Source organism: Ahaetulla prasina, chromosome 7 (genome assembly GCF_028640845.1).
Source record: "Ahaetulla prasina isolate Xishuangbanna chromosome 7, ASM2864084v1, whole genome shotgun sequence".
Taxonomy (NCBI): domain Eukaryota; kingdom Metazoa; phylum Chordata; class Lepidosauria; order Squamata; family Colubridae; genus Ahaetulla; species Ahaetulla prasina.
Window position 1 is genome coordinate 93,003,593 of NC_080545.1, and position 21,277 is coordinate 93,024,869.

The following is a 21,277-nucleotide window of genomic DNA, read 5'->3' on the forward strand; positions in this document are numbered from 1 at the left end:
AACACAACCCTGATGCGGCCCTCAATGAAATCGAGTGTCAGGCCTGGAAACCATACTAGGCCTTAAGTTTCCAGACGCTGCCACATTTTTCCCCTGAGGGGAAGAAGTGGGGTTGAGGGGTATGGTAACATTCTTCAAGCGGTCAAGATTGTGTTCGCATCTGCAAAAGGAGTGGCAAGAAGAGCTTTCAAATAAAGTGGAAGAACATTGGACCATATGACCGGCAAAGGGGTTAGGGCGGTGGGACTCTTGGGGTTTGTATAACTGGGAAAAGAATCCGGAAGTTTCAGTTTTGGAATTTCACTCATCGTGTGCCAGTTTCCTTAGGCTAGTAAAAAACTTTGAAAGACAATGGCTTCTGAGTTTTTTTTATGCAGAGGAGGTTTTTCTGGAACCTTGACATCCAGTTTGACACCTCTGCTGTAGGAAATAACCAGCGAGGGGGGCGTCAAACACGTCATAAGTCATGAGTACCTGCGCGCCCACAAGAGATCTAAGTCCAGCCTACCGTGAATTCTTTATCTATCGCCAAATTGCTTTGAACGTCAGTAGTTCAGATTCTTGTAGAGAGCTTCAGGTTGCAATAAATCTTTATACCTATTTGAGCAGCCTGAATCTTCAGATTTCCCAGGCGCTTGGCATAACCCACAAGAAAGATCCTGATTCTTCGCGCCTGACATCTGAAGTCATAAACCAAGGAAATCACAATTTATAAGCCTAAAATACTGGAGAAATTAAATTAAGCCAATATATGTTTGCCCAGATTTTGGTTTAATATACTAGTCTATTCAGATATGGTGGATTATTTAGTAAACTGTGATTAGGCAAAACAATGGCTTCACACCGGTAATCACAATCTGTTATAATTGAAATAACGTGCAACTATTAAATTCATATCCACATAGTAGTACACGTAGACTTTGTAATTTCGGCAACCATGCATCTCTGCTCTTTTTAACCATCCAATATAGTGTGTGGATTTGTACAACATACCTAATCTACTTACTGTATTAATCCGTGTTCAGGATTCACAAGATAACCTAAAGCAGTGTTTTTCAAACTTGGCAACTTTAAAATGTGAGGATTTCAACTCCTAGCGTGCTGGTTGGGGTATTCTGGGAATTGAAGTCCACACATTTTGCCAAATCTACACAAAGTCTACACCAAGTTGCCAAGTTTTGGGGGAAAAAAACCTACTGCCTTAAATCGGGTGAAATTCAAAATTTTCCCCTACCGGTTCTGTGGGCGTAGCTTGGTGGGCATAGCAGGGGAAGGATATTGCAAAATCTCCATTCCCACCCACTCTGGGGCCAGCCAGAGGTGGTATTTGCCGGTTCTCCAAACTACTCAAAATTTCTGCTACCGGTTCGCCAGAACCTGTTGAAACTGCTGGATTTCACTCCTGCCTTAAATCATATATTAACCCAATGGTCTGGATTCACACATTCCACCCAAAGAGAAGAAAATAACCAAATCATGCTAACTCAGTTTAGCATGTTGTATACAAACAGCATAGGGACCCGGTGGCTTAGTGTGTAAGATGCTGAGCTTGTCGATCGAAAGGTCAGCAATTTAGCGGTTCGAATCCCTAGTGCCGCATAACGGGGTGAGCTCCCATTACTTGTCCCAGCTTCTGCCAACCTAGCAGTTCGAAAGCAGGTAAAAAATGCAAGTAGAAAAATAGGGACCACCTTTGGTGGGAAGGTAATAGCGTTCTGTGCGCCTTTGGCGTTGAGTCATGCCGGCCACATGACCACGGAGATGTCTTCGGACAGCGTTGGCTCTTCGGCTTTGAAACGGAGATGAGCACCGCCCCCAAAAGTCGGGAACGACTAGCACATATCTGCGAGGGGAACCTTTATCTATACCTTATGCAAACAGCACCTACAATGCAGCCATTTAACAGCGTTGTGGAAATACAAAGGCCACTTTTATTTCACAAATCAGAGTGCCTGAAAGAAATGATTAGGACAGACAAGAGTGCAAGACGCTTTTTAAATCAATATTCGTAGGCGGATCCCTTAAAGCAAGCTGAAAGTCCTAGGATTTTCAAAGCAGGTTTGGGAAATCCAAAACTGATTGTATTGACCAAATAAAGGGCCCTTAAAGCTCTTAAATCAATGCTTCTCAACAAGAGGTGGGTTTCAGATAATTTTATCACCAGTTCACCGCACACGAAAATGTGCACGTTTGCCTTCCACACAGGTACCTGGCCTTCTGTGCATGTGCTTTGCTCGCACGCCTGGCTTGCACGCATGTGCGCGGCTTAGCAAATGTAGCTAAATAGGATGGTATAGCGCCATGGTGGGTGGGTGGATGGGTGGACCCACCTACAGGTCACCACTACCGGTTCTCCTGAACCGGTCCGAACCATCTGAATACCACCCACTGCTTCTCAACCATGGCAACGTGAAGATGTGTGGACTTCAATTCCCAGAATTCCCCAGCCAGCATGAAATCCACACATCTTCAAGTTGTCAAGGTTGAGAAACACTGGCCTAGATCAGGGGTCTGCAAACTTGGCTCTTTTAAGACTTGTGGACTTCAACTCCCAAGAGTTCCTCAGACAGCTTTGCTGTCCACAAGCTTTGCTGGCTGAGGAACTCTGGAAGTTGAAGTCCACAAGTCTTAAAAGAGCCAAGTTTGCAGACCCCTGGCCTAGATGTTCCTTGGAAATATTTCTTTCAAGAATGGAACCAGTTGGGTTTGCGTTTAGAAACGAAGGCCTCAATCCCTTCCTGTCCATCCTTCAGAGCCAGGTTCTCCACCATGACCTGTGAAGCTATCTGGTAGGCCGTGCTAATATCGTGTTCCATCTGTTTGTAAAAAGTGGCCTTCCCCAGAGCTAACACAGCCCGGCTGCTTTGGCAAATCTTTCGGGCAATTTTCAGGGTCTCGCTTTCCAGCTGGTCCTCAGGTACAACTCGGCTGATGAGTCCGTGGAGAAGGGCATCCTGAGCTGTCATGGGCACTCCGGTGAAGAGGATCTCCAGTGCCACCTGAAAGAAAACACCTGAGACTTTGATGTTTGTCCTCTGGCTCACTTCAAGATTCTGATGCCCGTCTGATGGGCAGGTTAAAGCTAGGAAACACCACCGGATGGATAGTTTGCATGAATTTGGGCATGCATTCAAATTACCAGTGGGAGCATCTTCTCCAGCGACCTCTGCTTTCAGAAGAAGCGAGCTGGCTTAAGGAGATACAGGTAGCATCTTTCCTTTGATTTTGGAATGAGGTGGCAACTCATAGCTGATAGCAATAGCACTTAAGACTTATATACCTCTTCACAGTGTTTTACAGCCCACTCTAAGCGGTTTACAGAGTCAGCCTCTTGCCCCCCAACAATCTGGGTCCTCATTTTACCAGCCTTGGAAGGATGGAAGGCTGAGTCAACCTTGAGCCTGGTGAGACTTGATCTGCCAAATTGCAGGTAGGCAGCAGAAGTAGCCTGCAGTACTGCACTCTAACCACTGCACCACCGAGGCTCATTTAATCTTGGCTAATTTGTAATTAGGGTCAGATCTGGAACCATTGAAGGCACAACTGTTTAGATCAGGGGTAGTCAACCTTTTTATACCTACCGCCCACTTTTGTATCTCTGTTAGTAGTAAAATTTTCTAACCGCCTACCGGTTCCACAGTAATACGCTGTGTATCGTCATCTGCACATGCCTCTCGCGCATCGTGGATTGGGTTTTTTTTGGGGGGGGGGCTGCCGGCTACCAGCTCTGCTTGTCTGTTACAGCTGGGTGGTGTGGGGGGAGATGCACGAGCTATTCTGGGATGAGCCTCCTTTGTTTGCGGTCACACTATAGCGCCATTTAGTTTCACTTACGTAATGTGAACTATACTTATGCGCGGGCGATACAAATAGTATATTTTCAGAAATTTAAATTTTATGAAAACCTAATGAAAATGTTTTTAAATAATGCTATGAAATTTTTTTAAAAAGTCAGTTAAATTAAAAAAAAAAGGAAAGTGCTTCAGTATCGGACAAAACCCCTACCGCCCACCATGAAAGCTGGAACACCCACTAGTGGGCGGTAGGGACCAGGTTGACTACCACTGGTTTAGACTAAAAACATCCTGTATTGTAGCCAAGATTTAAATCATGGTTATCTCCATGAAATAACAAGGGGTCTCAAAGAACGTTTTACCTTACAACGCAGTTGGCTATACAGATAGTCCTCAACTTACGACCATAACTGAACCCCACATTTCTGTTGCTAGGCAAGGAAGTTGTTAAGTAAGTCCTGTTCTATTTTACAAACTTTCTTGCCGAAGTTGTTAAGTGAATCACTAAAAGGTAGTAATACGGTTGTTGAAGAGAATTTGGTTTCTCCCATTGACTTTGCTCGTCCGAAGGTCGCAAAAAGGGATCACATGACCCTGGGACACTCCAACCGTCGTAAGTACATGCCAGTTGCCAAGGATCTGAATTTTGATCACGTGACCATGGGGATGCTGCCATGGTTTGTCACAGTGTGAAACACGGTCATAAGTCATCTTTTTCAGTGCCGTTGTAACTTCAAATGGTCAGGAAGCGAACAATCGACAGTCAGGAGTCTCAAAGAAGATTGTACTTTACGACAATAGTTGGTTATACAACTCTTTGTTGGCAGCCAGAATTTGGAAATCCCTTTCTACTGTACTAATGTTTAGGTGAGAGTGCTGAGGATTTATGCTCAAGATTTCTGTAGAACCCGATTTCTCTTTTCATTACTAGTTTGCCCTCATTATATTCAATTCTTTAACATGTTTAATCAAAAGGATATCGCAGGGAGTGATAAATAATAATAATAATAACAACAGAGTTGGAAGGGACCTTGGAGGCCTTCTAGTCCAACCCCCTGCCCAGGCAGGAAACCCTACACCATCTCAGACAGATGGTTATCCAACATTTTCTTAAAAATTTCCAGTGTTGGAGCATTTACAACTTCTGCAGGCAAGTCATTCCACTGATTAATTGTTCTAACTGTCAGGAAATTTCTCCTTAGTTCTAAGTTGCTTCTTTCTTTGATCAGTTTCCACCCATTGCTTCTTGTTCTGCCTTCAGGTGCTTTGGAGAACAGCCCGACTCCCTCTTCTTTGTGGCAACCCCTGAGATATTGGAAGGCTGCTATCATGTCTCCCCTAGTCCTCCTTTTCATTAAACTAGACATACCGAGTTCCTGCAACCGTTCTTCATATGTTTTAGCCTCCAGTCCCCTAATCATCTTTGTTGCTCTTCTCTGCACTCTTTCTAGAGTCTCAACATCTTTTTTACATCGTGGTGACCAAAACTGAATGCAATATTCCAAGTGTGGCCTTACTAAGGCATTATAAAGTGGTACTAACACTTCACGTGATCTTGATTCTATCCCTCTGTTTATGCAGCCCAGAACTATTAACAATCCATATTGCAAGGTCACTATTTGCTAATATAGGTAGCTTTTCAAATGATCACAGCACTGAAAAAAGTGACTTATCGCCATTTTTTCACACTTACAACCGTTGCACCATCCCTACAGCTCAAAGTTCAGCTGTTTGGCAACTGGCTGATATTTAACGACGGTTGCAGTGTCCCGGGGTCACGTGATCCCCGTTTGTGACCTTCTAACAAGCAGAGTCAATGGGGGAAGCCATATTTACTTAACAACCGTGTTACTAGCTTAACAACTGCAGTGATTCACTCAGCAACCGTGGCGAGGTAGGTCATAAAGTGGGGCGAAACCCATTTGACGTCTTGCTTAGCGGAGGAAATTCTGTACTCGATTGTGATCGTAAGTCAAGCAACATCTGTATGCCTTCACTCCTTTTTCAAATCAACTGCGGTGGCCGTAGACCATGGTCTTGTGGCCAGAAGTTCCACAGCTCCATTTTGCTCATGTTAATTTTGCTCGTTTTATCCTTGCAGAATTTTGCTTGTTTTATCCTTGTTTTATCCTTGAATATAATAATACATATTATATATATAATATGAAATAGATATATTTCACAAGAAGAGTCCTCCACTCCTGTGCTCGCAATAAAATATCTTATGCCACCGGACTCCAAATTTTGGGCTTAGACAACTTAGAACTACGCAGACTTCAGTCTGACCTAAGCGTAGTACATAAAATTATCTACCACAATGTCCTACCTGTCAATGACTACTTCAGCTTTAACCACAAAAATACACGAGCAAATAATAGATACAAACTCAAAGTCAACCTTGAAGAGCACCCGGAAGCTCCAACTGGTCCAGAATGCGGCCGCGCGGGTGATAGAGGGAGCACCTCGTGGCTTCCATGTGACACCTCTCCTGCGCGGTCTGTACTGGCTTCCGGTGGTCTTTCGGGTGCAATTCAAGGTGCTGGTTACCACCTTTAAAGCGCTCCATGGCTTAGGACCGGGCTATTTACGGGACCGCCTACTGCCACCAACAGCCTCCCATCGACCTGTGCGCTCCCACAGGGAGGGCCTCCTCGGGGTACCGTCAGTTAAACAATGTCGACTGGCGGCCTCCAGGGGGAGGGCCTTCTCTGTGGGGGCTCCTGCCCTCTGGAATGAGTTGCCTTCGGGGCTTCACCAATTCCCTGACCTCCGGACCTTCCGCCGCGAGCTGAAGACTCTTTTATTTATTTGAGCAGGGCTAGCCTAAACTGTAGTTTTAATGGGGTTTTTAGTTTTATTGTTATCGTTAGTTTTTAGTATTTTGGCCATAAATTATATTAATTTTATAGTGTTTTTAACTTGTATTATATTGTGTTTTTTAAACTGGCTGTTAACCACCCTGAGTCCTTCGGGAGAAGGGCGGTATACAAATTCGATTATAAATAAATAAATAAAAACCGCTCCAAACTTGATTGCAGAAAATATGACTTCAGTAACAGAGTGGTCAATGCCTGGAATGCACTACCTGATTCTGTGGTTTCTTCCCCAAACCCTCAAAACTTTAACCTTAGACTATCTACTGTTGACCTCACGCCATTCCTAAGGGGTCTGTAATGGCCGTGCATAAGCACACCAGCATGCCTACCGTCCCTGTCCTAATATTCCCTTTTTACTCTTTTCATGTATCCAAATTATGTTTATACTTTTACCTGTTATCTTATATGCGATGACCAAATAGATAGATAGATAGATAGATAAATAAATAAATAAATAAATAAATATGGAAGGCCCACAAAGGCCCACTGGTTGATAAGATCTAACCTTTTTAGGCAGGGATCTTCCAATGGCTACTGCGGGCGTTGAACAGAAGAGACCCACGTTCACTCCAGGGGTGGCAAACTTGGACTTCTCGCTGGCCACGGCAATGTCACAGCTGGCCACCAGCTGGCAACCGGCGGCTGTGGCAAGGCCATTCACTTTGGCAATCACGGGGACGGGCAGTTTCGGAAGCAACGTCATGACCTGTTCGGAAGTGTTTTAAAAAAAGAAAGGAAACGAGAGAATAGAATAAAAGATACTTTTTTTATTGTCCAAGTGTGATTGGACACACAAGGAATTTGTCTTGGTGCATACGCTCTCAATGTACGTAAAAGAAAAGATACCTTCATCGAAGTACAACACTTACAACATGTTCTGTCCCCCTCCCCACCTTGCAGAGACACATGTCCCACAGTCCTTTATATTTACAACAGACCTGACTTTCTGTAGTGGATGACAGACTTGGCAGCGACAGTGCAAAGGCCTGCCAAGTTCCGAGTTCCTTATCTCTTACGGAGACAGAAGCCCACGTGTCCAGAATCTGTTGCCAAGAGCTCACAGAAAAATCCTTTGCACAGTCCAGGCCTTTTAATTCCCAAACGACTGATCTGCAATTCACACTTGGTAGCTTTTTGTCCATCACAAGGGCCAGATGGCAACTCCACCCACTTTTATCCCCTGTGGGGTGTGGCTCAGTGACTCAGCAATCGCTGGGCCTGCCACGCCTCTTCCTTTGCTGCACACACTTATCTTTTCGTCGCTGCCTCGGGTCAATCCAAGATTGATCGTCAGCAGCTGGAACTCGAGGCGTTGCCAGGGAGGAGGAGGGTCCGTGAGAGGGAGGTCTTGTCAGCTCCTCCTCCTGGCCAGCAGCTGGAACCTGGGGCGGTGCCAGAGAGGAGGGTCCTGCTGAGGGAGGCCTTGCCGACTCCTCTCCATCACTCTCAGTCATCCTCCTCCATGAGGACAGGCTCGGGGGTCGTAATCACAACACAACACTTCATGATAGTCATAGGCTACATGTACACAATCAGGTGTCCCTCTTAATGTGTGGAGATCAGAAGAAATGACAGTTTGACTCTACCCTATGTTAGATCACATCTGGAATACAGTGGTCCAGTTTTGGTCAACCCAAGTCAAAAACCCTGAAGAACTAGAAGGATTTTGGAGAAGAATGCAGAAGAGGGTGAGGGCCTCACACCACTGTTTCTCATGCTGGCTGGGGAATTCTGGGAGCTGAAGTCCACACATCTTCAAGCGGCACAGTTGAGAAACACTAGCTTAGGTACGAACTCTTATGAAAAGAAGATGAAAAGAATCGAGAGACTAAATGAAGATAGGGTAGCAATCTTCTGATCTTTGGAAGCTTCTGTGCATGTGCAAGCGTATTTGATGATGTCTGGGAGGAGCCTCCCACTGCCGCTGCTACCGGTTGGCCTGAAACTGGTAGTAACCCGCCACTGTGTTGCATGCAGTGATACATCAGGAGTCTTGGACTTCAAATTCCGAGAGTTGAAGTCCACAAGTCTTAAAGTTGCCAAGTTCGGAGACCCCTGATTTAAGGTTAACGTTTTGGCAGACAATGACAGAGAGAGAAGTCAGCCAACTGTAAAAAAGAGAGAAAATTTTCACAGGGTTGACCAATGGGGAAACTCACCTCTGAACAGGTTTTAAAGATGTCCATGTGCTGCTTTGGGTCTTCCTTTGGAGTCAGTTCCTTCAAGTCATGTCCAGAGGAGAACACAGGACCTTCAGCTTCAGGGAAGTTTGGAAAAAGGAGGAGGAGATATTTGCACAGGAGGCCACAATGATCTAGCTCAGAGGTCTCTATCCTTGGTCCCTTTAAGACTTGTGGACTTCAACTCCCAGAGTCCCTCAGCCAGCAAAGCTGCCTGAGGGGCTCTGGGAGTTGAAGTCCACAAGTCTTAAAGGGACCAAGGGTGGAGACCCGACCTAGCTCATACAACACACTGAACTAGAACATGCTTAACCATGTTCTATAGAACAAGGGTCTCCAACCTTGGCAACTTTTAAGACTTGTGGACTTCAACTCACAGAATTCCTCAGCCAGCGAAGCAAAGCTGGCTGAGGAATTCTGGGAGTTGAAGTCCACAAGTCTTAAAAGCTGCCAAAGTTGGAGACCCCTGTTCTATAGAAAAATACACCAATTATTGCGTTTGCATGACATGCTGAAACATGATTCACAAGCCATCATGGTTGGAGTGCAGGGTCCTTGGTGCTCTTTGAGCTTGGTGGTCCCCTGGCTGACATTTCATTACCAAACTAGGTAACCGCATCAGTGCTACAAGGGAGTGGGGTTACCTCTTATTTTTATGTACTAGTGGCTTGCCCTGTCAGTGTGGGTGGGAAATCTTCATGATGGTCCCCTGATCAGGCTGTTGTTTATTGTTTGTTTGTCTATGTTGGAAATTCCTTGATTGGGAGTATTGTTTACTTGATTGTTGGCCTAGTGTTAATTTTATATTAATCTCTGCTGATATGGATTGCGGATGAAAAGGTGTTTTGGTCTTTTTGTTTCCTTTGGGGCTTATTTTTTTAAAATTTAAATTTATTTTTTAAATTTATTTTAAATACAAGTAACGCTAACAATACAAACATATGCATACATATCTAAATACAAAAAAGAAAAAGAAAAAAAATACAAAAATACAGTGCATCCCCTCTCCCAGAAACCATTCCCCCTCCCTTATATATATATATATATATTTGTTTACATTTATATCCCGCCCTTCTCCGAAGACTCAGGGCGGCTTACAGTGTGTAAGGCAATAGTCTCATTCTATTTGTATATTTACAAAGTCAACTTATTGCCCCCCCAACAATCTGGGTCCTCATTTTACCTACCTTATAAAGGATGGAAGGCTGAGTCAACCTTGGACCTGGTGGGGCTTGAACCTGCAGTAATTGCAGGCAGCTGTGTTTTAATAACAGGCTTCTTACAACCTGAGCCACACCACGGCCCTTCTTCTTCTTCTTTCTTCTTCTATAACAGCTAAAAAATATGTGCCCTTATCCCCCCCCAAAACAGCACATATTCTTAAGTAGGTTTATTCCCTTTGCTCTCCAACACTGATATATAAAATCCCTCCATATTTCATCATAATAGTTCATTGTAATCATCCCTTTTTTAAATTTAATTGCTGTTATTAATTTATCGTTTGTTGCCATCCTCCATATTTCATTATATGATTCATTTCTTTGACTATCCCAATTTCATCCCCAGTATTTAGCCATCACTAATCTAGCTGCCATTATCAAGTTTACAATCATTTCTTTTTTTGTGTCATTTATAGCCCGTTGTTCCATCAGCAACAATAATGCAATACTCGGTGACATATCTAAATTTACATTCAAAAGTGCTCTAATTTCTCTACACACCATGTCCCATATTTTTGGGGCATTGTCACAATCCCATCACATGTGTTTATATGTTCTGACCTCTTTCTTGCACCTCCAACATATATTTGTATATTTACCATCTATTTGATTTAGTTTGGGCCTTTTTGATTGTGTGCATTGATGTTGCTTATCTCTATGTGCCTGTTGATAGCTTAACAGATAGTTTAACAGATCAACAGAGTTGGATGGCCGATTCACGGTTGGGTTTTTGCTAATAGACAAGCCCAAACAAACCTGTATTATGGCTTAAGAGTTTTGTGTGAACCCTGATTTTGGATAGCTGAATTCAACAGATAAAGGTTTGGAGAGAAGTCACACCAATATAAGAACAGATTGCTGGATTAGATCGGCCCAGGGTTATCCAGTAAGATACTGCTTACATTCTTACACCTGGTAAGGATGATATACACGCAATCCTCAATTTACGACCACAATTGAAGCCAAAACATCTGTTGCTAAGTGAGACATTTGTTAAGTGAGTTTTGCCCCCCGTTTGCAACCTTTCTTGCCACAGTTGTTAAGTTATTCCGTGCGGTTGTTAAATTATTAACGCGGTTGTTAAGTGAATCTGGCTTTCTGACTTTGCTTGTCAGAAGGTCGCAAAAGGGGATGATGACATGACTCCGGGACATTGCAACCGTCATAAATATGAGTCAGTTGCCAAGCAGCGGTGGGTTTCACATTTTGTTACCACCGGTTCGCTATGTCCGCGCATGCTCACTTCGCGCACACCTTCAGCGCACACGCCCGGCCTTCCACGCATGCATTTTGCTTGTGCATCTTCTGCACATGCGCCCGGCCTCAAAAATGTGCCTAAATAAGATGGCATAGAGCAGAGGCAGGTGGACGGGCCCACCCACGATTTACGTAACTGGTTCGGGTGAACCGGTCTGAACCAGCTGAGTACCACCTCTGTTACCAAGCGTCTGAATTTTGAAGGCAATTTTCTTTTTGCCTCTTAACTGCCACATATTTTAGCTGGGGAAGTTGGCAGGGGGTTGTTGTTGGAGCGGTAGAAAGTTAGTCATAACAACATTCCGTATTCAAGGACATCCTGCGTCTTATGGAGACTGCCTGAAGATTGTATCCAATTGAGTGTGAAGAGTTGAGTGGACAATGTGATGAACTTGTGGGTGTGGGGCAGGGCTGTGAACTGTCAGCTGGGTGTGGAAAATCTGGAAGCTTTCAGTTTCGGGTTTTCCCAGCTGTGCCAACATGACATCTCTAATAAATTGGAACTTTGAGGAACCTCAAGCCTCAGAGCTTTATTTCGTTGGGAGTGTTCCTTGGGACCCTGACACATGTGACCAAGGGGATGACGCGAGGGCCGTTAACTGTGAAAAACGGTCATAGGTCACTGTGAACGGTCGCTAGATGAACTGTTGTAACTTAACAGTTGAGGATGACCTGTGTAACTTAAAACCTCATGGATTTAAGAAGGGAGACTGTTGACACTGAGTCTCTGCTTTAGACAAATGACAGTTAGATGCAAATGATCGAGAAGAACCCTCTGCCAAATTCCATTTTCTATTGCGGATGAACAACCTACCTGAAATGATAATGACGCGCAAATCCGTGCTGTCAATATCGTGCAAAATATCCCGACGGAGGGACTTCAGCATGGAGAGGGAGAGCGCATTCCTTTTCCCAGGGTTGCTCAGGACAATATTCCTGTAAAGAAAAATTAATGTTTATAAGCTGTCATGGAAAGCCATTTAGTAAGAATGAGAATCTGTAGAGATTCTCCGTCATCCAGGTCATGGTTGTCCCAAAGGTGCTGTTGTGACCCAGGTTCCTGGACTCGGACTCCTGGACTCGGATGATTCAGAAAGTGAGGGAGAAGACCTGGCAAGGCCTGCTTCTTCTGGGCCCACTCCCTCCCTGGCACTCACCCAAAGGGAGGAGGAGGGGCCGGCAAGGCCTGATTCTCCCGGGCCTTCTTCTGATTTGGCAACGCCCCAAGAACAGTTTTGGAGTGATGCAAGACCGCGCAGACGTGACCAGCGCGCGCAGCAGAGGAAGCGTTGGGGCAAAGCCAAAGAATGATGAGTCATGCAGTGACATCTGCAGAGACTATAAAAAGGAGGCGGAACTTCCTGGTTTTTTGTCTTGGACAAAGCAGTGAATTTGCGCGGGCAAACTGTATCAATGGAGGGAAGAATATATTCGTGAGTAATTCTGGCCTTATCTATAATTTCCTCGTTATCTCCAGAGACTTGGCAGGCCCGTGGGTAGATGTGGCCAGAACATTTATTTATGTAAATAAATTAGAAAAGGAGGCCTTTGACTGACTCTTTGTTGGGAGTATTGGGGGAGGGAAACAGAACAGGTGCTTTTTTTCAGGAGGCAACTGGACTTTCTTGTTTTTTCGTCTTCTGAAGACGTTTCGCTTCTCATCCAAGAAGCTTCTTCAGCTCTGAAAGGATAGCGAGGAATGGAAGGATTTATACTCCTTACAGAAAGCTGGTCATTTGCATCCTTTTAGAGGGTCGTTGAAGTGCTTGGAGGTTTATATGTGACCTCAGGATCACCTGAGTAGGGCTCCTGGTTCCTGCAGTCTGCAATTTTTTTCCTCTGGAAATCCATTCCTATTCCCACACCATTCCAAGGGTGTTCATCCCAAATTGTATAGCTAAAAGTCTGTAGAGATTCTCAGTCATCCAGGTCATGGGTTTCCATCAGGGGTGAAATGCACCCAGTTCGGACCAGATCGGTATGCGATGGCGGCAGGTGGTTCGGAGAACCGGTAGCAAAAATCCCTCCTACCCTGCCCATGCCCAGCTGAGCTGCACGATCATCAGAGCCTTTTTTTTTTTTTACTTTTAAAAGCATTTTTTCCACAACTTCTTTGGTCAAATAGATTGTAAAAAAAATGCTTTTAAAAGTACAAAAAAAAAAAAGATTGCGTACCATAGCTGATCACCCTCCTGTGCGTTGTTCTACTTACCGCATGTTTCCTTTTGCCATGCACTGCATGCCCGCACCTCGCATTTGGTGCATGGTGCGCATTGCGCATGCGTGCTGAACTGGTAGTAAACTGGTCCAGATTTCACCACTGGTGTCCATGATTTAAAAGAGGGGTAGTCAACCTTTTTATACCTACCACCCACTTTTGTACCTCTGTTAGTAGTAAAATTTTCTAACCACCCACTGGTTCCACAGTAATGCGCCATGTATCATCGTCTGCGCATGCCTCTCACGCATCGTGGATTGGGTTTGTGTGTGGGGGGCGCTGGCTACCAGCTCTGCTTGTCTGCTACAGCTGGGTTGTGCGGGGGGAGATGCACGAGCTATTCTGGGACGAGGCTCTTTTGTTTGCAGTCACACTATAGCGCCATTTAGTTTCACTTACATAACGTGAACTAAACTTATGCACGGGCGATACAAATAGTATATTTTCAGAAATTTAAATTGTCACGGGGAATTTTATGAAAACCTAATGAAAATGTTTTTAAATAATGCTATGAACATTTTTTTAAAAAGTCAATTAACTTTTTTAAAGAAGGAAAGTGCTTCAGTATCGGACAAAACCCTTATTGCCCACCATGAAAGCTGGAACGCCCACTAGTGGGCGGTAGAGACCAGGTTGACTACCACTGATCTAAAAGGATGCAAATGACCAGCTGTCTGCAAGGAGTATAAATCCTTCCATCCCCCACTATTCTGTCAGAGCTGAAGAAGCTTCTTGGATGAGAAGTGAAATGTCTTCAAAAGAAAAAAACAAGAAAGTCCCGTTGAGGGTCTAGAAAAAATTGCAGCTATCGCTATTGGGGAAGATTGCGGCTATCAAAATGAATGTGTTACCTAGATTTTTGTTTCTGTTCCAGATGATACCAATAATTAAGAAATATAAAAATTTGGAGGATTCCTGCTGCAATTTTTCCTTTTGGGAATTATAACGGATTGTACAGGGATTGAGACTAAATTGATTCTGAATTTAATAACAGCAGCAAGGCTGTTGATTGGACAATATTGGAAGAAAAAAGAGTTACCTACAATAGAAGAATGAATATTGAAAGTTACTAATTTGGCTGAAATGGCTAAAATTTCAGCTTTTTTGAAAGACAATACGCAGGAAAGATATTTAATTGAATGGAAAAAATGGATTGATTATATTCAAAATAGATATCGGATTAAGAAATTTCAGATTGCCTTTGAATAATTAGGAAGTATTAATTTATGTAATGGGGGGTGGTGGTTGGGAAATGAAAAGATTTGGACGAGATTAATTGGATTAGAAGGGAAAATTTTACTCTATGTTTGGTTTATGTATAACAATACCTTGTGATTGACCCGGGAAGCCGGGGTGTGGGTGGGTGAAGGGAGGGGTGAAGGGGGTTTTGTGGGGGGGAGGGGGGGAAAAAAGGGGAAAAATGGTTTTGCTTGTTAAAACTTTTTCAATAAAAAAAAAAAAGAAAGTCCCATTGCCTCCTGAAAAAAAGCACCTTTGGGATAGGAATGAGAATCCCTACCACAGGGTTTTTCTTCCAATTGTGTCCAACTTTTGATCACGTGATGATGGGAATTGCTGCAATGGTCTCCATTTTGAAAAACGGTCATACGTCACCGTGTTTGGTGCCGTTATAACTCTGAACGGTCACTAAATGAACCGGTGTAAGTTGAGAGCTACCTGTACTCCACTACTTCTTCTCTGCCTAGTCCAGGGGTCTCCAACCGTGGTCCCTTTAAGACTTGTGGACTTCAACTCCCAGAGTTCCTCAGCCAGCTTTGCTGCCTGAGGGGCTCTGGGAGTTGAAGTCCACAAGTCTTAAAGGGACCACGGTTGGAGACCCCTGGACTAGTCGTGGGTGTTGCCCCGCGACATAAATCTTCATGGCCGATTCCCTTGCAAGAAGGGACAGGAAAGGAGAAAGGGAAAGACAAAGGGGAAAGGCAAAGAAAAAGAAGGGAAGATGGGAAGAGAGCAAGGAAGGAAAAATAAGGAAAGAAGGGAAGGAAGAACGAAGAGGGAAGGAAAAAGGAGAAAAGGAAGAAAGAAAGGAAAGAAGGAAGTGTAGGAAATTAGCACCCACCCCTCTCCTAGGAAAATGAAATATTTTAGGAAATATTAGTAAAGGTAAAAGTTCCTCTTGCACGTATGTGCTAGTCGTTCCCAATTCTAGGGGGCGGTGCTCATCTCTGTTTCAAAGCCGAAGAGCCAGCGCTGTCCGAAGACGTCTCCGTGGTCATGTGGCCGGCATGACTCAATGCCAAAGGTGCACGGAGTGCTGTTACCTTCCCACCAAAGGTAGTCTCTATTTTTCTACTCGCATTTTTTACGTGCTTTCAAACTGCTAGATTGGCAGAAGCTGGGACAAGTCACGGGAACTCACCCCGTTACACAGCAGCACTAGGGATTCGAACCGCCGAGCTGCCGACCTTTTGCTCGACAAGCTCAGCATCTTAGCCACTGAGCTACCGCATCCCTTTAGGAAATATTAAAAGGGCAGAATATTTCCCCTAAAAGGGAGGCAGAAACTCAGCCCCTCCCATCTTTGTCAATGGGCCATTAAGGCCTGGGCCAGTCTATGCTACATAACAAAGATCTACCTCCTTCAGGCAGAGCCATAGTAGGAATTGCCCAAAGCCCTTTCATTACCTCATCACCCAGCAAGGGTCAACCAAGCCTGGGACACAGACAACCTACAAATGTACCCCTGCATGGCCCCATGGGAGTCTGACAACCAATCAGAATACAAGCTCAAATTCAAAAGCCCAGAGAGGGCATAAAACCCAGGCACTCTCAGCATCTCTGCCTCCTTTTTTTTGCCCAGGACTTCAAAACCATGTGGTCCTGTCCACCATCTTTCCAAACAGCCACCATGTTTCCAGTGTCTTTCTCCCCACTTGGAATTGAACCCAGTCCCAGATGGACATTTCTTCCAACGAAAGGAAGGGAGGGAGGGAGGAAGGAGATGAATGGGAGGGAAGGAGGGAGGGAGAGAGGAAGGAGAGAGGAGATGAATGGGAGGGAAGGAGGGAGGAAGGAAGGAGAGAGGTGATGGATGGGAGCGAGGGAGGGAGGGAGGGAGGAAGGAAGGAAGGAAGGAAGGAAGGAAGGAAGGAAGGAGATGAATGGGAGGGAGGGAGGAAGGAAGGAGAGAGGAGAGGGAGGGGAGGGAGGGAGGGAGGGAGAAAGGAAGGAAGAGATGAATGGGAGGAAGGGAGGAAGGAAGAAGAGAGGAGATGGATGAGAGGAAGGAAGGAAGAAAGGAAAGAAGGAAGGAAGGAAGGAAGGAAGAGATGAATGGGAGGGAGGGAGGAAGGAAGGAAGGAAGAAAGAGATGAATGGGAGGGAGGGAGGGAGGGAGGGAGGAGAGATGGATGGGAGGGAGGGAGGAAGGAAGGAAGGGGTTATAATGGGAGGGAGGGTCTCACGGATGTCCTGCCTTAGCACTTGGCCCCCCACGAGTCCTGTGTCACACCCACCATGGCCACGGCCATCATGGTCACGCCCTCCGTGGTCAAACACAACCCTGATGCGTCCCTCAATGAAATCAAGTTTGACACCCCTGGCTTATATAAAGCAAAAAAGCACTTTGGAGGAGAACAATCTGGTTCCTTGACTGAATAACTGATAGATGCTCTTGTATTTGCTGTCCACTGATTCGAGATCGGAGGTGCTCTTTAGCCGGCTCCAACCAGTTCGCCCGAACCGGTAGCGGAAGTCACAGATGGGCTTGCCCATCCGCCCCGGCTCCATGCCATCCTATTTAGGCACATTTTTTGAGGCCAGGCACACGTGCAGAAGGCACGCGCACCAGCAAAGCACATGGGCTGGAAGGCCGGGCGCATGCGAGTACGTGGATGCGCGCATGCTCACATTTGCGAACCGGTATGCACAGGAAGTGAATACCACACCTAATAGAGATCAAATATATTTGCAAGCTGAGAATGTGTTTCTGTGGCCTAGGAAGTGATTTGGCCCCAAACCAATCAAGACATCGTTTGCAAATGGATTTTGCAAAGTGGATTTTTCTGATTTTTGAGGTCATCTCAAAAGATATTATACCCAGATAATACTCAGGCTCCCTTCTGAATCACTTTTTCAACCGCTTCCTCCCGTCTAAATTTAATCCACCATTAATTCATTCCCGTTTCTACTTCCTTCCCTTTGCCCAGGTCAGTTCACTTGGTTAATTAGAAACTGATCATTATCTTAACCTTTCGAGGAAGGAATTTCTTGCTGATGCTTTATTAGTTATTAATTAATTGTGCCTTGGGGGAGAGGCTGTTTTTGAAAAAAAGAGGCTTGCTAAATTTGCAGTTAGTAAACTTGACCTTATGGGAAAAACAGGAGGCGTTTTAGGATGTTAGGTGATTTCATTCCAAATATTTAGTTAATGGTTTGATGGCTTCTATTGACTCAGATACTGTAAAAATATAATTCAGTACAGATAGTCCTTGACTTATGACCCATTCATTTACAAATAGACTTTATTTTGACCCATTTATTTTCAGATAGACTGGAAACTATTCGAAGTTTCAATTGCTGGGAAAAAAAAAGATGTATGACCAGTCCTAGCTGAATTCTACTTGGATCAGCCAGGGGTGAATTTGCACATTGTTGTAGTGTGTGTAAATGTAAATATAAATTTATATTATGTAAATGTACATGGTGTGTAAACCCAATCATTACAGCATGTGTCAAAGATGCATTGGTTTAAAACAGGGGTAGGCAACTAAGACCACTTTATCAGCAATGAACTTCCAACTTCCAGAATTCCATGCTGGCTGTGGAATTCTGGGAACTGAAGTCCACAGGTCATAAAATTGCCATAAAATTGACATAAAAGTTTGTCCACTCCTGTTTTAAAAAGTGCTATCAGGTTGTGCTATGTGTGTTAGAATGCTTCTGGCCCTCCCTTGGATATGAAAGCCCACTGGGTGATTTTGGGTCCGTCCTTATCTCAGCCCAATCCACCTTACAGGGTTGTTGTTGTGGAGAAATAGGAAGGGAAAACATATATACACCTTGAATTGTACCCCAAAATGATGATCTCATAATTATAATTCCTCTTTCAGATCTAGACAAGCTATGGTCAGCTAATCACAGCAACATTCAAGAATTATGGAAAAGTTATTGTCTCTGTAATACCATCATTTATAGCTATATTCGCTTTATTCTCTGAATATAATTGATTTATCACTTGTCTTATTTTTTTTCCAAAACCTAACTTCTCTATTAATATCTTCAATGTAAGCCATTCCACACAATCAAATGCCTTAAATACATCTCATGCTAATACACCTGCCTTCAATTTTTGATTCTTTATATAATAACCTATGTTTAATACCCTTCTTACTATATCTGACATTTGCCGATCTCTTATAAATCCACACTGATCATTTTTAATATAATTCTCTATAAATATATTCAATCCATTGGCCAATATTGCTGTAAAAATCTTAGCGTCCTGATTAATAAGGGAGATTGGTCTATATGATCCTGGGTTTGTATGATCTTTACCTAGTTTTGCTATCAGTATTATCAGAAATTTGAAATTTGGAGTATGGCAACAAATGATAACTTAACAACAGAAATTAAATTTAAAAAAGGGATGATTAAAGCAAACAATTATAATGAAATATGGGGGGATTTTATAAAATCAGTGTTGGTGGAAGGCAAAGGGAATAAATCTACTGAAGAATATATGTTGTTTTGGAGGGGATAAGGGCACAACTGGGATATATTGTACATCTTTTAGCTGTTACAGAAGAAGAAATATAAGGAGGGAAAAATGGTCTCCACTGTGCACTGTATTATTTGTATTTATTTTTTTTTGTATTTAGATGTATATGTATATTTTCGTATTGTTTGCATTACTCGTATTTAAAAAAAATAAAAAATAAAAAAACCCAATTATGCAAAGACAAAATCTGTTTCATTTGCAAATGGCATGCCAAGCCCTTTCCAGATTTCGGATTGTGTCCAGTTGCAGGACCTTGGACCCAGTGAGTAAGGCAATATTACTTACCATCAGGGCAAAAGAAAGAAAGAAAGAAGGAAGGAAGGAAGGAAAGAAGGAAGGAAGGAGGGAGGGAGGGAAGAAGGTAAGAAAGAGAAAGAAAGAAAGAAGGGAGGGAGGGAGAAAGGTAAGAAAGAAAGGAAGGAAGGAAGGAGGGAGGTAGGTAAGAAAGAAAGGAAGGGAGGGAGGAAAGAAAGAAAGAAAGAAAGAAAGAAAGAAAGAAAGAAAGAAAGAAAGAAAGAAAGAAAGAAAGGCATTGCAAGCGTTCTCTTTAAACCAGCCTGGCTTTAAAGCTGACTGAGGAATTCTGGGATTTGACGTCCACGGCTCCTTAAAGTGGCCGACTTTGAAAAACGCCGCTTTAAAACTTTTCTTGGGGAAGCAAGAGACAAAAAACCCCGATGGCTTCTATGTTTGTGCCCCGCAAAGTCAGCCCAGCTTGGACATCCCAGCTTAGAACTCCTCCTCCCGCTTCACCTCATCCCAGACACTCGCTGGTGCTGGAGATCCTCCAGGTTTGTAACCCGTAGTTGAAAAACTCAATGCTCGGGTTTGCCAAAGGAAGGATATCCCCAAGCCAAGGGGGCCTTCAGGGAGAAGGGGCAGTCCTGCCCCCCACTATCCTATCCTATCCTATCCTGAATTCTATCCTATCCCTATCCTATTATCCTATCCTGAATTCTATCCTATCCTATCCTATCCTGAATTCTATCCTATTCTATTCTATTATCCTATCCTGAATTCTATCCTATCCTATCCTATCCTGAATTCTATCTTATTCTATTCTATTATCCTATCCTGAATTTTATCCTAACCTATCCTGAATTCTATCCTATTCTATTCTATTATCCTATCCTGAATTCTATCCTATCCTATCCTGAATTCTATCCTATTCTATTCTATTATCCTATCCTGAATTCTATACTATCCTATCCTGAATTCTTTCCAATTTTATTATATTATCCTATCCTGAATTTTATCCTAACCTATCCTGAATTCTATCCTATTCTATTCTATTATCCTATCCTGAATTCTATCCTATCCTATCCTGAATTCTATCCTATTCTATTATCCTATCCTGAATTCTATCCTATCCTATCCTGAATTCTATCCTATTCTATTATCCTATCCTGAATTCTATCCTATCCTATTCTATTATCCTATCCTGAATTCTATCCTATTCTATTCTATTATCCTATCCTGAATTCTATCCTAACCTATCCTGAATTCTATACTATTCTATTCTATTATCCTATCCTGAATTCTATCCTATTATATTCTATTATCCTATCCTATCCTGAATTCTATCCGATCCTATCCTATCCTCAAGTCTATCCTATTATATTCTATTATCATATCCTATCCCGAATTCTATTCTATTCTATTCCATCCTGAATTCTATACTATTAACCTAGCCTGAATCCTATCCTATCCTATCTATTATTATTCTACTCTAACCCGGACCCTCCCGGGCTTTGCCTTCTCTGCCCAACCTGATGCCTTCGCTCTGCCACACGCGGGTGAGCTTCCCTTGCTGCTCCTGCTGGCGCTGCCCATCGGGCGTTGGGGCTGCGGGGTTGCCGGTCGAAGCAGTCCGGCTGCCCAGGACGAGCCGCGCCAGCTTCGCCCCGCAAAGCCCTCCGCGGACGGCTGCAGCGGCCATGGCTCCTCGCAGCGGCGCAGAAGCGGCAGCGGCTCAAGGGGGACCCCTGCCGG

At 43.8% G+C, this 21,277-nt stretch overlaps 1 protein-coding gene across 1 annotated transcript; it reads right to left on the reverse strand.

Moving 5' to 3' along the window:
* Positions 1–228: 228 nt before the first annotated feature.
* On the reverse strand, positions 229–21,265 carry ECHDC3 (enoyl-CoA hydratase domain containing 3). The gene is made up of 5 exons (XM_058191108.1): positions 21,055–21,265; positions 12,142–12,263; positions 8,830–8,927; positions 7,176–7,376; positions 229–2,999 (listed from the first exon to the last, which is right to left on the reverse strand). Exons 1-5 carry the CDS (start codon positions 21,222–21,224, stop codon positions 2,685–2,687), a joined length of 906 nt encoding a protein of 301 aa, XP_058047091.1. The 5' UTR covers positions 21,225–21,265; the 3' UTR covers positions 229–2,684.
* Between the last annotated feature and the right edge of the window lie 12 nt (positions 21,266–21,277).

Bases quoted from the DNA above. Each gene is read 5' to 3' on its own strand.
- ECHDC3 (XM_058191108.1), bottom strand. From the start codon at position 21,224: ATGGCCGCTGCAGCCGTCCGCGGAGGGCTTTGCGGGGCGAAGCTGGCG. The intron at 12,264-21,054 runs GTTGGGCAGAGA...TTTTCTTTACAG, and splicing joins TGGCAGAGCGAAGGCATCAG to GAATATTGTCCTGAGCAACC. The intron at 3,000-7,175 runs GTTAGATCTTAT...GTTTTCTTTCAG, and splicing joins GAAGATCCCTGCCTAAAAAG to GTGGCACTGGAGATCCTCTT.